General features: G+C 29.9%; 2 protein-coding genes across 2 annotated transcripts; both read left to right on the top strand.

The window, feature by feature from the left end:
• Positions 1 to 5,138: 5,138 nt before the first annotated feature.
• LOC100783429 (uncharacterized protein At4g15970) lies at positions 5,139 to 10,051 on the top strand. The gene is made up of 5 exons (XM_003549138.5): positions 5,139 to 5,511; positions 6,761 to 7,126; positions 7,454 to 7,935; positions 8,828 to 8,928; positions 9,789 to 10,051. The coding sequence occupies exons 1-4, from the start codon at positions 5,299 to 5,301 to the stop codon at positions 8,880 to 8,882; spliced, it is 1,116 nt and encodes a 371-aa protein (XP_003549186.2). The 5' UTR covers positions 5,139 to 5,298; the 3' UTR covers positions 8,883 to 8,928; positions 9,789 to 10,051.
• A 941-nt stretch (positions 10,052 to 10,992) lies between these two features.
• Positions 10,993 to 15,964, top strand: LOC100782893 (uncharacterized protein At4g15970). Its single transcript, XM_006599654.4, has 4 exons — positions 10,993 to 11,196; positions 14,040 to 14,405; positions 14,733 to 15,208; positions 15,883 to 15,964. Exons 1-4 carry the CDS (start codon positions 10,993 to 10,995, stop codon positions 15,962 to 15,964), a joined length of 1,128 nt encoding a protein of 375 aa, XP_006599717.1.
• Positions 15,965 to 17,612: the final 1,648 nt, after the last annotated feature.

Raw genomic sequence — 17,612 nt, 5'->3', positions numbered from 1 at the left:
TTTTACCTTAAATAAACACAAAATCTTAAAGAAAAACAAAATTAAATCGAATCATGTATGTTTTATAAGTTTGATTTAAATGAGTTTTGATCAATAATGAAATTAAACCCGAATCACGTACATGTACAATAATTCATACATCAATTTTCATAATATTAATTTTTGTGCCGTCTCTTTTTCATCATTATAATACGTAATAAATGTCGTAGATGAGAGATAAATACGAAAAAATATTACTACTTACAAGTAACATGAGTTTGTACGTACAAACTATTCTATGAATTGTTTGCGAATAACATTTCACTTTTAAAATCAAATCAACCAATGCAAATAACTTGAGTTTGTGCTATAGTGTCGTGAGGCACAAACACTTCATCTAGAGGCGTAGGATCTTGCTCCATTAACATGTACTTCACCACTACAAAACATCCAGGAAAACAAAGAAAATTAGAAGAACAAAAAAAAAAATCCAGATTCGCCGATTTCACATTCATGCGCTTTTCACAATAAAAAAAATGAGATTTTTATTCACAAAATTCTTTCACGGATTCACATTCTCATGAAAATGGAAATGAACATCGAAGAGAACTAAATGAAACGTGATTGAAGCTAAAAAACGTGGACCTAATTTTGTTCAATCCAACAATGGCATATCCAGACAATGCAAGAAAACTGACTTTTAACATCATCATGCTAACATCTATTATGACAAAAATCAATATTAAAAAATATGCGATGACATTTTTCTAAATAAGATGTCATCATAAACATTGATTCTTTAAAAATTGATGTTAAGAGGGAAATATTAACATTGGTTTTTTAAAAATCCATGTTGCATAAGTATTGACAATATCAATTTTTTAAAAATCGATATAATGTGTGCTTAAACAACATCAATTTTTTTAAAAAACGGATGTTAATATCCCCTACTACTTAACATCGATTTTTAAAAAATCGATGTTGTTTTTGCTTACACAACATTGATTTTTCTAATATTAGATTTTTTTTTTTATAAAAGAAGGATTCTGATGTCCAAACCATTTTTGTATCGTTTTAGTTCTTGCGGCACTGCACCTTCCATTCTCCTCCTTTCCATGGTGTTGCACCTCTCATTCTCTTCCTCCTCATGACTCTTACTCTCGCTCTCTCACTGTGACTTAACTCCTCGCGCCGCGACGTGCCCATCGTGTTCTTGTGATGTTGTACATCATTCTCCTCCTTATCACGGTGTTGCACCTCTCATTCTCCTCCTCCTTGCGATTCTCACTCTCGCTTGCTCATTGTGCCACCACCCGTCTCGCTCTCTCACAGTCTGGTTCTTGTTCTCAGTCACGAAAGGTTAGTTTTATTTTTGTGTTTTGTTATTTGTGTGTTTTTGTGTTTGGTTGTTTTTGTGTTTCTGTGCTTGGTCATGAAAATGCTTGTTAATGAGACTTTGTGCTGGTGTGAGAATTCTGCCATAGCTTTAGGCCCCCCAAAATAGGAATATCATTCTTGGTTTTCAAAATAGAAATATCATTTTGCCACAAACTTTGTGCTGGTGTGAGAATTATTGGTTTTGCAGATTTATTGGTATCATATTGTTATGTCAAATGTATCATATTGGTGTGAGAATTCTACCACAGCCTTAGGAACGAAATCTATTGTTTTCTGTGTTTGGTTGTTTTTGTGTTTGTTGTGTTGTCACTCTCACTTTGTGTTGGTTTGACAAAATCTACTTAATGTCATGTTTATATTGTAAATGGAGCTTAGAAATGATGGATGAAGATCAACAGAACCGAAAGAAAATAGCGAACACAATGATAAAAATTAACAAAAAAAGCAAAGGAAATGTTCAACATTATTCATATTATGGATCAGGTTAGAAATTTCAACACTATTCTCAAATAAACATGACATGATATAACACTTTTGCTTATATTATTTTGCTTGTTAAATGTAGTCTTACGGTGAAGTCATGCAGTAGGTCATTTGCTGTAAGATGAAAGAATGAACTAGAGCCTACTTGACATTTACTACACTTTAGTGGCAACATGCACTCTATCACATATAACCAAGATCTGGTGAGCCCAGTTCTACTTGTTGGATGAATAGAACTCAGAAAGTTCTATGGGCTCATTGCAAATTGTTAGTCTTCATTTACAACTAACTTTTGTATTAAAAGCTTTATAAAATTATGTTTTCCCCCCAATTTATGGTTCTTTTTGTAGGTTTGTACATATTTTTATGTTTAGTTAGTTTTTATTCAGTAGATATTCTCTTCATTGTGAATTAATGTAGTTCAACTTTAGTTTCAGGTGAAAAGATGAAGAAGAATAAGAAGGTTGCAGCAGCTGGTGTCTCGCTAAGCGAGGCATATGCGCTTAGCGAGTTAGGAGAATCTGGAAGAAAATCTGTCATTCATGCACGCGCCCAGCGCACCATCGGCTCGCTCAGCAAGTCATTTATCTCTTCTCGCGTTCAGCGTGCCCAGCTCGCTAAGCGAAAATCCACTAACTCGCGCTTAGCAGGAAAATGGAGCTAAACGATCCTTTGAGGACAGAAAACCTTTAAAAGTTGAAGTTGGCGAAAAATAAGGAGTTGGAATAGTTTTTGTGAAGAGAGATGCAGCAGAGCCAAAAATCTCATCTTTCAAGAGGATTCTAGGTTTAAGAATGATTTTTAGGTTCCTAGAGGTGGATGAGACATCCTCACCACTGTGTAATCTTAATTTTACTTCAAAAACCTCATCTTGTTGCTGAAAGGTGATAACTTGCAATGAAAGGCTAAGTCTCTTGTTGGGAATTTCTGTTGAGTCTTGATGTAAAACTCTTTATTATTTATTTAAAGTGGTTTTATGTGTTTATTACTTCTATCTGCATTTAATTCTTACATGTTTGTAGATTCATCACTCATTTGTGTGTAAAGTTAGGATTTTTAACATTGGGAAATGTTATAAATCCTTAGAATTGGATAGAGCAAACTAGAGAACTGTATGTTTGGACACAGAATGCATAGATTTAGTTTTTAATATGCTGTAATCTTAATGCAATTCGTTTAGGCTAAGTTCGACGAGTGATCCGAGAACGAGGTTTAAATAAAATTAGCCCATTCATGCAAGGAATCGTGGTTTGAGGTAGTTGCCATCAGATAGAACACAAACAACCTTAAATAGAGAAAAATACCTAATTACATCAAGTTACTCAGTAGAAGGACCCGACGTTTTAATCATCTGTTTACTCTCACATTTAGGTAGTTAATTTTGTAGTTAACTTTAGGATTACAGAGAATATCTTTGCTTATTTCTATTTCATGATTTTATGCAAATGTCTACTTATCGAATGAACATTTTTCTGAATGAAACAAACTTCCTGTGATTCGATATTCGATTCTTACCGTTTTATATTACATATGATTCAATACACTTGCTGATAAATTTTCCAAAAAATTACATTTATTTTAAGAAAAATCGATGTTGATGAGAAGAAAACAATATCGATTTTTATAAAAATCGATGTTATTTTTTAATAAAACAATATTATTTTTAAACAACCGAAGTTAACATTGATACTTTAACATCAATAGTTTTAATATCGATTAATAATTAATATTAGAAATTCTTAATAATTGATATAAAAAACATATTTTCTACTAGTGACGATAAATAAAGCCACATAATACATTAATACCAATATAGAAAGGGTTAGCATCCGCATGCACATCAACGAAGCCACGACCAAGACCCTTATCGATCGATAAATACATATCACTAACATTCCTATTCAATGAAAAGAACAAATGTGTAAAGTACATATATGTTGTAAAAAATATTTTTTGTTATTAATAACTGGTATAAAAGGTTGCGAATAATTCGTCTACACACCTTTCAACATTTTAATAATAAATCTAACGGACGTTACCCTTACAAGTATTTCTTATGTTTATCTGTTTAATATTATTGTACAGTCTTTTTACAACGCTATTTTAATATTGTTTCTATAATATTAACTTGTGATTGACTATACAGGATTCACATACGGTGTGCTTTACATTTTATATTTATTTAATTTATTATGAAATGAACTGTTAAAAAATAAACCATCATATCATGATCATATTAGATGTTAAAAGTTGACCAGAAAAATATGTTGCGTGAATTGTTCATAAGTATAAATACAAGACGTGATAATAACTTATTCTGCCTAACCTTTTACATTTATTACTTGGAAGTCAAATGAGCCTTGTCCACACTCTATGATTTAATTAGCTAGTGTTAAGAGTAGTTTTCTAATATTGTATAAAGAGGAAATGATTTAATATATAGTAAATAGGTTAATGCAAAACTCCAAAAGTATGAAATTGTGCAGCCTAGTGATTGGCAAAATTCCTTTACTTTCCCTTGCCTCGACTAAACTTCTTGTAAGTGAAAATATTAATTTCAACTGCATTTAATAATACACTTAAACTTTTTTTTAATACAAGTTTCACAATTCTATAATAACTCATACATCTTAATTAATTAACTGATTTAGACTCCCGCTTAATAATACACTTCACTGTGGTTGCACTCAACGCTCTCCAAAGGATGATCTCATGTCGGTATCACAAACTTCATCAACGAGCATTCATGTAATTTAAGATAAATCGATCATTTAGCTATGCCAACCCCTTGAGAGCTAGCTTTTCCTCCACTAGAGTCGTCCCATTGCCAACGCCATTTAGCTATGCCAACCCCTTAAGATAATATTTATTTATAATTTATTTTAAAATAAATTATAAATAAATATTAGAAAGTGGATCCCTTGTGAGACCAAAAAAATAGTTTAAAATCATAAAATTTAATCTTTTATTGAAGAAAAAAATAAAGAGATTTTTAGAATAATGTGATAATACAGGATTCACCAAAAAAAAGTTTAGTAAGATTATAAATCTTTGATCTTTTATTAGAGGTGTTATAATATATCCACCAACCCTAGAGACCGAATTATTTATTTTTATCATTATGATCTCACTGGAGTACAAATTATTTACTTTTGAAATAATTACAGATGGAGAATACATGCCTAGCTAGTAAACTCTTACATTCTTCTTGAAAGGTTATACGGAAAATAATTATTATTTAATTGATAGTAATGTAAAACTTTTACACTTAATTAATATTAGTTCATAAAAGAAAACAAAAAAAATATTTGTAACCAATATGTTTCCTTTTACAACGTGATTACTCTCATTCCTCCCTTACAAATATCTCTTTCTCGTCACACGAACCACCCTTCATGGTATATTTCTGCCACCCCAATTCAGCTCTTCGATCAAACAATGAAGGATACCTCTGCCGGGGACACCGTGGAGAACGCTGCTGGCGACGGCATCAAGGCATGGAGTTCTGGTAGCCACCTTTGGGTGAGAAGGGTGATGCATGTAACCATGTTCCTTGCTGGGCTTGCTGTGTTGTGGATGTTTCTCTATAACTCAGCCTCTCCCTTTGAATTCCCTACCTCCTCAGATTACTTTAGTGCTGAGTCATCAAAGGTAAGTCTCTCTCTTTAGATTTTAAAAAATCAACGACTGAAAAAAAAATATTTTTTAAATTATTATTCTTCAAATAAGTTGATCCTCGTGTGTGTCTTTTTATATATATATATATATATATATATATATATATATATATATATATATATATATGTTTTGTGAGTGAGTGTCCCCCAAATTGTCTTTTGCAATTGAATTATTGATGGTGAAAATAGATCGAGGAGAATGAAATGAGTGAATTTTGGGGTTTTGGCCTTTGATGGCTACTATTTTTCATGCAAAATAATAAAAAAGTTGATTTTTTGAATTTTGGGTTTTGATGCCTTTTTTATGATCTTGCTGTTCATGCTGCCTTCTGATTGGGTTGATCATACTTTTTGCTGTTGTGGATCAATTTGGATTATTTTCCATGCCATACTTGAATTAAAGAACCATAATGTTTATGGATCGATTTACGTTGTTATGCTATTTTTTTTCCTACTTTTTTTTTATAATTTTGTTTGAGACATATTTAGACAAACACGTGTGAGTCTCTTTGAACGGGGTTCAAATCTTGATTCTCCATAATCATGTTATTTGATTTATGCTACTTGTTGTTTTCTAAGCAGAGACTAGTCCAATATTGATTTCAAATCTTCTTTTCATATTTAATACATAATATTTTTTAAGAAAAAAATTATCACTTGTAAATACTTAAAATACTTTTTATGTAACAAATACTTTCTTTTAAAATACCGTTGTCTGTACCATATTCTATAGTTGTATACTTGCACATTTGTGAGAGTCTGGAGGGTTACCGCAAATGTAGAATTTGTATACAATTTTCACCCAAAATAGCTACTAGTCTTGTGGTTATATATGTAAAGGGAGGGGACCATTTTGTTACAATATTGATGTTTAGAAGTTCCTTTATATCCTCATTAGCATACATGCTATTGACTTCCTTTTTGATGTCTTGCATGCGTACCTTTTGCTTTTTATTTTTATTTTTATTATTCCTAACCATTGTGGATTATTATTTGTTACATAAATCTCATATTATTTGACTTCTTGCACACTTGATGCTTCTGCATTCTATGAAGGGATTGCATTGTTTTATCATTTTGGCAAGATATTGGAAACTAATTGTTAAGCTTAATTAGCTTTTCTCTTGTTTTATTATCGAGCCCTCGTGTATTTGATAAATTTCTTCTGTATAATGTGAGCTTGGGTTACCAAGTTTTTGATGTAGTTTGGCTCTATGCATCAGGCTGATTATGATCCAAAGCTAGAGAGTGTTCTGGCAAATGCATCTATGAAGGATAAGACAGTGATAATCACAATTTTAAATGATGCATGGGCAGAGCCAGGTTCCATGTTTGACCTCTTTCTTGAGAGCTTTCGCCTAGGGAATGAGACACAATGGCTTTTAAATCACTTGGTGGCAATAACTTGGGACCAAAAGACATATGCTCGTTGCCTTGCTATGCACAAACATTGTTACCAACTTGGAACTAAAGGTGGCAATTTCACAGGTGAAGTATTTTTCATGGCCCCAAACTACCTACAAATGATGTGGAGAAGAACTGAGTTCCTTGGTTCTGTCCTTGAGATGGGATACAACTTTGTGTTCACGGTATATACTTTTATTTGTTTAATTTGCGAAAAAGCTTCTTAAGGTTTTTACAATGCACACACTCAACCATGTACACACAAGACAAGTACAACACTCATGTTTGGATAATCTTTTCCATTAATAGGAGGAGAAAATAAGAAGGAAAATTGAGATAAATTTCTCCTATAATTTAAAATTAGCTTATGCATTGGTTAAAATCAGTTTATTAAAGAAGTTAAATCATTTTACCTTGTTTCATTTTTTCATCTTTCTATTTTCTTCTCCTGGGTATTTATGGAGAAGTTTATGCAAAGAAGGCTTTGGATTAAAAGTTGTTTTCCTTTGTAGGATACTGATATAATGTGGCTTAGAGATCCCTTCAAAATATTTTACAAAGATGCAGATTTCCAAATAGCATGTGATGTTTTCAATGGCAATTCCTCAGACTTAAACAACTTTCCAAATGGAGGGTTTAAATATGTGAGATCAAATAACCGAACTATTTGGTTCTATAAGTTCTGGTTCTACTCTAGGAATGTCTACCCCGGGCATCATGAGCAGTCTGTGCTCAACAATATCAAAATGCACCCCTTAGTTTCCAGAATGAAGCTGAAGATGAGGCTCCTTAGCACTAGTTATTTTGGAGGGTTTTGTCAGCTTGCAGAGGATTTCAACAGGGTCTCAACAATGCATGCCAATTGTTGTGTTGGTTTAGAAAGCAAAGTCAATGATCTTAAAATTTTGCTTGAGGATTGGAAGAAGTACATGGCAATGTCTGAAAATGAGAAAAAACACTCACATCCTTCTTGGAGCGTACCACAACTTTGCAGGTTATGTAAATGACTTTTCTTGATTATTAATTGTTTCATTTTTTCAATAAATACAATTATTGTTATACTAGAATATGAATATTAATAGGAGGATTTAAACCCAAGATTCCTCCCCCATCTTCTCTCAATCCTTATGATGTGTTTAATTTAGACGATAAAAAAAATATTAAATTGAAGTAAAATATAAAATATGTGAAACCTATACAAAATTTATATTATTTTTTTCTCTTCTTTCAATCAAACACATCATTAAACTTTCATTTTCAACTACAAATTCATTTTTATAATCACTTAAAAATAATAGCATGTCAATTCTTATGAAATTTTTAAAAAAATTTAGATTAAAATATAATTTTAGTCTTCCTATTTTGTTTAATATAAAATTTTAGTTTTCTATTAAAAAAATAAAGATATTTAATTTTCTTATTTTATAAAATCAATCAATTTTGGTCTCAATTTTAATTTTTAGGGAGTTGGCTGTGAATTCAGAAATGTTGATCGCTAACTCATTCACATTAAAATATAACATTGATATTTTAATTAGTATAACATTTAATTAAAAGAAAAAAAATTATAAACAATTTTTATATGTTCAAATTTTTTATTATGTTAATAAATTAACTAAAAACTTAATAATTAAGATTTATTACTCATTTTGTAAAAAATATTAATTACTCATTAAAATTATTAGATTTAAAAAAATGGTGAATATGAAAAACAATTTTATAAGAATTACTTTTGCAATAACTTCATCTCTATTTATATATTTTCTGCCAGTAATGTTATTTGGTGGAGGCTTTAATTTATGTTACTGGCATTAATAGACAGCGCTATTTTTTATTTTTTTTTTGTCTCTGTTTGTCTAATTTTTCACTTTGTTGACATCATTCAGGACGTCCTTTCAACGTGCCAAAAAAAAGAAGCAGATTACCAAAAGGAGGTTGTGACGGATTGGACTTTGGTTGCAAGAGTTAATTTTGATGCATGTAAGAGGTATGTACAGTTGTCTGCAGTTTTATAATTCTTTTGAAAATCATTGAACATAAACATTATATTGTTTGAGAATGTTTTTTGTTTAACTTTTTAATTTTACTAATAATTATTACAGTATCACTTCATATTTACTTTATTTCTTGTTTTATATATAAAATTGTATACGGAAAATGGTATAAACGTATAATTGCCTGTATATATAAACAATAATCTTTTGGCAAGAAATATTTTTTTTTGGGAATTTTTATAATGAAATTAGTAAAAAAAAATATTTTTATCAAAATAATCTCTTAATTCTACGTTCTTGTTGCCTTTCAATTTTTTTTTTCGTTCTTGTTGATTTGTTTGTTGCAAATAGCGTAGTCTTCTTTGCTTCTTTTTTTTTTATTATCTAAATTTGTATTTGCTTTTACTATAAAAAGATGTGCAGCTTCTTTTGTTTAATTTAGAGTTTCTTTTTGTCAATATATGTTTTAAATACCTTAATGAGAGCATTTGGCTTCTCAATTGAATCTTGTAGTATTCTTAATTACAAACTTTTCTTTTTGTTAGAATCTTTTCTAAGTACAAACAAATAGGAACCACATATCTGTAGCACACCAATATTTATAAAAAAAATGAAAAGAAATAACAAAAATCAATTTCACTTTTTTTTTAATTTAAAAACCCAGTTAAAAAGTTTCAAATAATTTAAAAACCTACTTATTAGTTTAACCTTTAAAGAGGATAAGTGAGGAGACTGATGCTCGTCCTTTTTATTTATAGTATAAGTTGTACGTTACACGTTTTATCATTTTTTTTTAATTTTTGCTTAAGGAGTCTTTATGCTGATTTGTTACGCTTTTCAATTGGTTTTGAAGGTTGGAGAATGATCGACTCAGATTTCGGATGACAGCAAAAGATTTGCGTTGTCAAACCGATTCTTTTGCAACAGAAATTAAATGTGTAGAATAGAAACTGTGTACACATTAAAATGCAGGAAATTAATGCAATCGTGAATTTCAATGGCTGTTTTAATTAGTCATAGTTATTTCTTTCTTCTTTTAGTTAAAACTATACTGCTGCGTCATTTCTTATGTATTTTTTTTTAATCTCCGCATTTTTTTTTAAATTTATAGTTTATATGAATTATCCATAAACTGTAAAATTTTATAATGAAAAAACTGAAATTTTATTTATTTGTTTTCTCAGATTCCCTTGTTAAGATTTTTAAGTTTAAAAAAGAAAAACTATTGGTGTAAGAAAAATAAAATTCAAGAAATGTGAATAATTTATCCAAAGGAAATAAATAATAAAACTAGAACGTTCCTTCAAAGAAAGAAGTGGTGTGCCACTAAATGGAAATGAAAAATAAAGAGAACTAGAGGAAAAGGAGATTGAAGGATTGAAGTTGAGAGAATGTGGACTTGGTTTCATTCAATCTAGCAATGGCGGATTCACAATGAATAAAGCGATCAACCCGCACACACATCAATGAAGCCACAAGTTTGGCCTTGTGACCACACCTCAACCTGGCCTGGACCCTAATCGACAAATACATATACATATTGACATTCACTAATAGAAAATCCCAAATAGCCACCCAAGTTAGAGACCGAATACGAATACATTTAGTAGAAAAAACATTATTTAGCGACCGACAGAAAATATGATCATTGTTAGAATTAGCAACCTATTCATGATAAGTTGGTAGTCGAAGAATAATTGGTCGTTAATTTAGTTGCCAAGTGACACTACTTTTATATTCATTCCCAGAGGCCAATGTTGCCACCGATTATTTTATTATTATGCAAGACAAAACAATTAATGGTATGCATGAAATAATATTAATTGTAATAATTTAACTTCATGAAAAGATTGATTTATAATATATACTTGAAAGATATATAAAAAGTAATAAATGAACAGTTATTGTGGATGCAGTCAAACAATAACGTATCTTAAAAAGTACTACTATAGTTGCGGTTTTGTGGAAGAAGAAAACAAAGTAGAAGCAAAGTTCTTTAAGAATAGTGAAAGAGAGACCATTTTTGCAACCCCAATTGATTAGCTCTTGAAACAAACATGAAGAAGAACACCTCTGCGGTGAAGAATGCCGGTGGCATCAAGGCATGGAGTTTCCGTAGCCACCAGCTTTTGGTGAGAAGGGTGATGCAATTAACCATGTTCATTGCTGGACTTCATGTGTGTTGGGTGTTTCTCTCTAACTCTGCCTCTTCCATTGAATTCCATACCTTCTCACATTACTTCATTGCTCAGTTAACAAAGGTGAGTTTCTCTCTCTCTCTCTCTCTCTCTCTCTCTCTCAATATATATATATATATATATCTGAGTGTGTGTATGTATGTTTGTGTGAGTCTGTGCATGCCAAGTTGCCCTTTTGCAATTGGAATTATTGGTGGTGAAAATAGAGGAGAATGAAATGAGTGAATCTTGGGTGTTGGCCTTTGCTTATTTATCTTGCAAACCAATATATCAAAAAGTTGAATTTTTGGTTTTGATGCTTTTGTTATGCTCTTGCTGTTCAAGCTTGCCTTCTGATTTGAGTTGATCAAGCTTTTTGCTTTTTTATGGGTCAATTTGGATTATTCTTCAATATATTTATTCTTTTGCTGTTACGTTGTTATGCTATTTTTTTTCCAATGTATTTACTTACGTAATTTTGTTCAAAACAGAGTTAGAAGTAACTATTTCATTATTTTTATGATATTTGTTTGCTGAGTAGAGCTAAATATTTCATTCTTTTTGTTTGTTTTTTTCTCTCTTCTGGTATTGTTATTTTTGTAGTCACCTTTGTTGCTGCAGTGAAGTATCTATAATTGTTATCTTTAATGTCTCTTATTTTAATCACATTTTTTCCTTCTCAAATCTGAAATCTTCCTTATTTAAAGATCTAAGTCTAGTTCCAATTTGTTTATATAATTAGCAAATAATTTTTTTTAAGAAAAAAACTTGTCAACTTTAGATGCTTATAATCAACCCTAATAATTGATGTTAGCATTTTTCATATTCTAAATATTTTAATTTCAGTAAAATATATTTTTTCTTTCAATTTGATTCTTTCATAAAGTTTAAATTATATAATAGTTTATTTCTTATATATATATATATATATATATATATATATATATATATATATATATATATATATATATTATTCCACTCAGTATTTGACGTGCGCTTTATCTATTTTACTTTTTTATGGGATCATCGTTATGATTTTATTTTTAATGATATATTTTTTGAATTATTATAAAAACATTATATTCTTTTTATGAATTTAACCTAGTTTTATTTAAAATAAACTTTAAAATAAGAAACTGAATAAAAGAGATATTTTAAAATAAATATGATTTTAGTTTTTGGAAAAATGCAATGCATATAAAATGATATTTTTTGGGTAAATTCTTAAAAGCAATCAACCAAATGACATTTTTATAATTTTCAATAAAATATACTTCCTTTTATTATTTATAAGAATCAAATTAGAAAGTATTGTTAGTATTCTTCTTCTAGAAACAATCAAATTATATATATATATATATATATATATATATATCTTCATATATCTTGGATTTCCACCTCCTTCAAGAATATATAATTTTAGTGAAAAACTTGATTTAAAAATAAATTCTGTGATCAAGCCTTCGTGTTATCTAGTTTTCATTTTGGAAAGTAGGTCACAATCATATCAATTAAGATGGTTTTGAAAAAATTCTATGAATTAGGGACTTGACCGATTAAGCAAGTCCTATTGCAGTCCTAAGAATGTCATACATTAACTCTCTTGGTCAGTTAGTTGAAAAGTCAAGAATGAAAGTGTTTAGTTTTTATTATTGTCGAGGAATGACAATTGTACCTAAATCCTACAAGTACTTGTAAAAAAATATTCGTAATGGATAAAATTCCAGCTTAATGGAAAACCCTCAACGAGGGAAAACCCACATATATGAATATAAGAGATTTTCACCCTCTGAAAGAGATTGCATGACCTCTCTTTAAAATACAATGGGAGAATATATATTAACAATCTCTTTTAAAAATAAGAAAATAAAAATACTAAAAAGACCTCATAGGAAAAACTATAATTTTTCTCTTAGAGAAAAAACAATGAAAGCTTTTATAAGATAAATGGGATAGATCTTAAAGCCTTACTTAAGTTTTCTTATATATATAAGCTTTCAAGCATACTCAAGAAAGAAATTCATGCGACGTGGGACTGCTAATCAATTCAAAATTAAATAACACATTGAAGAAAATCATTTATTAATTAAACATTCACAAACTTCAACTATTGACATTGACATTCTGGTTTGGTGATTTAAGACAGCGACAGCAAATTTCTCTACTTGATCGGTTATGTCTGATTCCCCGTTGAATTTAAGTTTTTGAATTATCAGCATTTATATGAGAATAAACGTGCCTTAGGTTTTTCATTTGGTGGAAATGTACCTTAGTTAATTGTTATTTAATTGGATAAATTATAATTTTTATTCCTTTGATTTATGATATTATTGATGCATTAATTATTTGATTATTATGCATAACTGGAAAAAGAATAAAGGGATATATGCATTTTCCTTTTGGAGATATTATTCTTAATTTTGTGGATGCCATGATCAATAATGATAGTTTACGCGCTAATTTCACACTGTCTGCTACCATTCTGTAGTTGTATATATACTTTGCATAATTTTGAGGACTTGGAGGTCACTGCAAATGTAGAATTTGTAAACAATTTTCACCCAAATTAAAATAGCCATATGTGTCACTAGTCTTGTTATATATGTAAATGGAGGGAACCATTTTGTCATATTGATGTTTAGAAGTTTGTTTACATCACTTACTTTTCACTTCCTATTTGATGTCTTGCAACTTTTGCCCATTTTTTTTGAATTTTTTCTAATCATTGTGGATTATTATTTGTTACATAAATCTCAGATAATTTGATTTCTTGCATACTTGATGCTTTTGCACTCTATGAAGGGATTATACTATTTTATCATTTTGTTAAGCTTAACTTTGCACTTGTCTCATGAAAATTTCTTCTATCTGTGAAATGTGAACTTGGGTTACCAAGTGTTTGATGTAGTCTTGGCTTTATGCATCAGGCTGGTTATGAATCAAAGCTAGAGAGTGTTCTTAGAAGCGCGTCTATGAAGGATAAGACAGTGATAATCACAACTCTAAATGATGCATGGGCAAAGCCAGGTTCCATATTTGACCTCTTTCTTGAGAGTTTTCGCCTAGGGAACCAGACAAAAAAGTTTTTGAATCACTTGGTGGTAATAACTTTGGACCAAAAGGCACATGCTCGTTGCCTAGCTTTGCACAAACATTGTTACCAACTTGAAACTAAAGGTGACAATTTCACCGGTGAAGCATTTTTCATGACTGCAGACTACCTACAGATGATGTGGAGAAGAATTGAATTCCTTGGTACAGTCCTTGATATGGGGTACAACTTTGTGTTCACGGTATATATATACATTTTTGTTTGTAAAGTAGCACCTTATATCTCTTAGTTTGAATTTTTGTGTTCAGATATATATCAATTTGTATTTTAAATAATTGTTATCTACTTAATATTATCTTTAATTTAAATTTCAAATAGTTGTTACTAGGTTATTTTCAATTCTATTATAGAATCATTTTTATATATTCTAATATATTTCATATATTAATGAAATACATCCATTTAAATTATTTCTCAATAAAGATTAATGAAATACATCCATTTAATTTGTATTGTTATTAGTGCATAGAAATTAAACACATTTAATATTTGTTTTTTTCCTTTGCAGGATACTGATGTAATGTGGCTTAGAGATCCCTTCAAACTATTTTACAAAGATGTAGATTTCCAAATAGCTTGTGATTTTTTCAATGGCAATTCCCATGACTTAAACAACTTTCCAAATGGAGGGTTTAATTATGTGAAATCGAATAAACGAACTATTTTGTTCTACAAGTTCTGGTTCAACTCTAGGAATGTCTTCCCCAAGTTGCATGACCAGGATGTGCTCAACAAGATAAAAAAGGACTCATTCGTTTCCAACATGAAGCTGAAGATTAGGTTCCTTAGCACTAGTTATTTTGGAGGGTTTTGTCAGCATGCAGAGGACTTCAACAAGGTCTCAACAATGCATGCCAATTGTTGTTTTGGTTTAGATAACAAAGTCAATGATCTCAAAAATTTGCTTGATGATTGGAAGAAATATGTGGCATTGCCTGAAAATGAGAAAAATCAGTCGCATCCTTCTTGGAGCGTAAGTTGCAGGTAATGTAAATGACTTTCGTTAATTATTGTTTCATTTATTCAATAAATGCATTGATTTTATAGAGTAAAATAATTTTAATATTTTAAAATACATTATAATTATGTAACATTTTATTCTCTAACTTTTATATGGATCATGATTTTGATCTACAAAAAATAACTTATTTGGTTCTAAAATTACACAAACTATTTTAGTTCCTACACTTAAAAATTATTTTGTTTATTTATTGTATAAGCACTTTTAAATCCCTTTTGTTTCTATTGCAAAGTGAGGTAATAAAAGATAAAGTTTGTGTAATGACAAGAACCAAGGGAATTTATAAGTGTTTGTATATGAACTAAAATGAATATAAGTATAGAAAGTAAAAGATAAATTTTGTGCAGCCATAAGATTGAATAAGTAATTTTTTCTTTGATCTACTGATAATTATTGTAACAAAATTTGACTATGGGAGTAGTTGAATAAGATGAAGATACATATAAATCACATGTACGATAAAAAGATTAACATGTCAGTTCAATTGATAGAAATTTTAATAAAAAACTAATATATCTAATTGTTTTTCTGCCACAAATATCAACTAATGCAGGCTTCAATTTATGTTACTATCATTAATGGACATCGTTTTCTATGACTATTTTGTGTAATATTTAACAATGTTGATATCATGCAGGGCGTCGGTTGAACGTTTCAAACAAAGGAAGCAGAAGAATAAAGGGAGGTTTCGACGACAGGCATTGGCTGTAACGGTTTGATGCATATATAGAGGTTGTTAGGAATAATTCATTGGAAGTTAATTAAATAAACAATCTTCATACCTATGCAGGGAATTATTTACTCTAGCCAATGGTTGTTACCTGCTATATAAGCAAGGTTCATAATATTATTTATAGAGTATTTTCAAGTTTGCTATCAATGTAATTTTTCATTCATTAAATTGTGCGTTTTAATTTTTTGAATGCATTTTGAGTGAGTTCAACATGGTATCAAGGGATGTGAGATCCTACACCTATGAGGGATGTTAGTTAGAGAGTTTTAATTTGATTGTTTGACTTCAATTTAGTGTGTCCTCTTCCTGAGATTCTTGAGAGATTCTTTTTTCTTTTCTTACAAGTTTTGTGTATTGGATCTTTTTCTCCACCATTTTTTGAGGTGCGGTGACTGAGTTAGAGTTCTTGGTTAGAAGAATGACTGACACGTATACTCACATTGTGATTGAAGAAAGGAGCAAGCTGCAGACATGATAAGCCCTAACAGTATTGTTCATTGTTCAGGGTTTCTTCCCGTCTTTGATTTTGACTTCCAAGATATGACAGAAGTAGTTACAATTGGTTTTACAGAACCTAACAAGAATGTCATTGAGGAGCAAAGAGTGACCTTTATTAAACAGTAGCATAAATTTTACAAAGATGTTGATTTCCAAATAGCATGTGATGTTTTCAATGGCAATTCCTCATACTTAAACAACTTTCCAGATGGAGGGTTTAAATATGTGAAATCAAATAACCGAACTATTTGGTTCTATAAGTTCTGGTTCTACTCGAGGAATGACTACCCCGGGCATCATGAGCAGTCTGTGCTCAACAATATCAAAATGCACCCCTTAGTTTCCAGAATGAAGCTGAAGATGAGGCTCCTTAGCACTAGTTATTTTGGAGGGTTTCGTCAGCTTGCAGAGGATTTCAATAGGGTCTCAACAATGCATGCCAATTGTTGTGTTGGTTTAGAAAACAAAGTCAATGATCTTAAAATTTTGCTTGAGGATTGGAAGAAGTACATGGCAATGTCTGAAAATGAGAAAAAACACTCTCATCCTTCTTGGAGCGTACCACAACTTTGCAGGTTATGTAAATGACTTCTCTTGATTATTAATTGTTTCATTTATTCAATAAATACAATCATTGTTAGTTATTACTAGAATATGAATATTAATAGGAGGGTTTAAACCCAAGATTCCTTCCGTTCCTCTCTTCAACCCTTATGGTGTGTTTAATTTAGAGGATAAAAAAAATAAAAATATTAAATTAAAATAGAATATAAAAAAATATAAAACCTACATAAAACTCATATTATTTCTCTTCTATTTATTTTTCTCTTCCCTCAATCAAATACATCATTAAACTTTCATTTTAACTACAAAATCATTCTTATAACTACATAAAAATAATAACATGTCAATTCTTATGAAAAGTTTTTTTTTAAATTTAGATTAAAATAAAATTTTAATCTCCTTATTTTACTTAATATGAAATTTTAGTTTTCTATTACATTTAATTTTCTTATTTTATAAAATCAATAATTTTGGTCTGAATTGTAATTTATAGGGAGTTGACTGTGAATTCAGAAATGTTGATCGCTAACTCTTTCACATCAAAATATAATATTGATATTTTAATTAGAATA

This window comes from Glycine max, chromosome 16 (assembly GCF_000004515.6).
Source record: "Glycine max cultivar Williams 82 chromosome 16, Glycine_max_v4.0, whole genome shotgun sequence".
Taxonomy (NCBI): Eukaryota; Viridiplantae; Streptophyta; class Magnoliopsida; order Fabales; family Fabaceae; genus Glycine; species Glycine max.
This window is presented reverse-complemented; position numbering and strand designations above follow the sequence as displayed.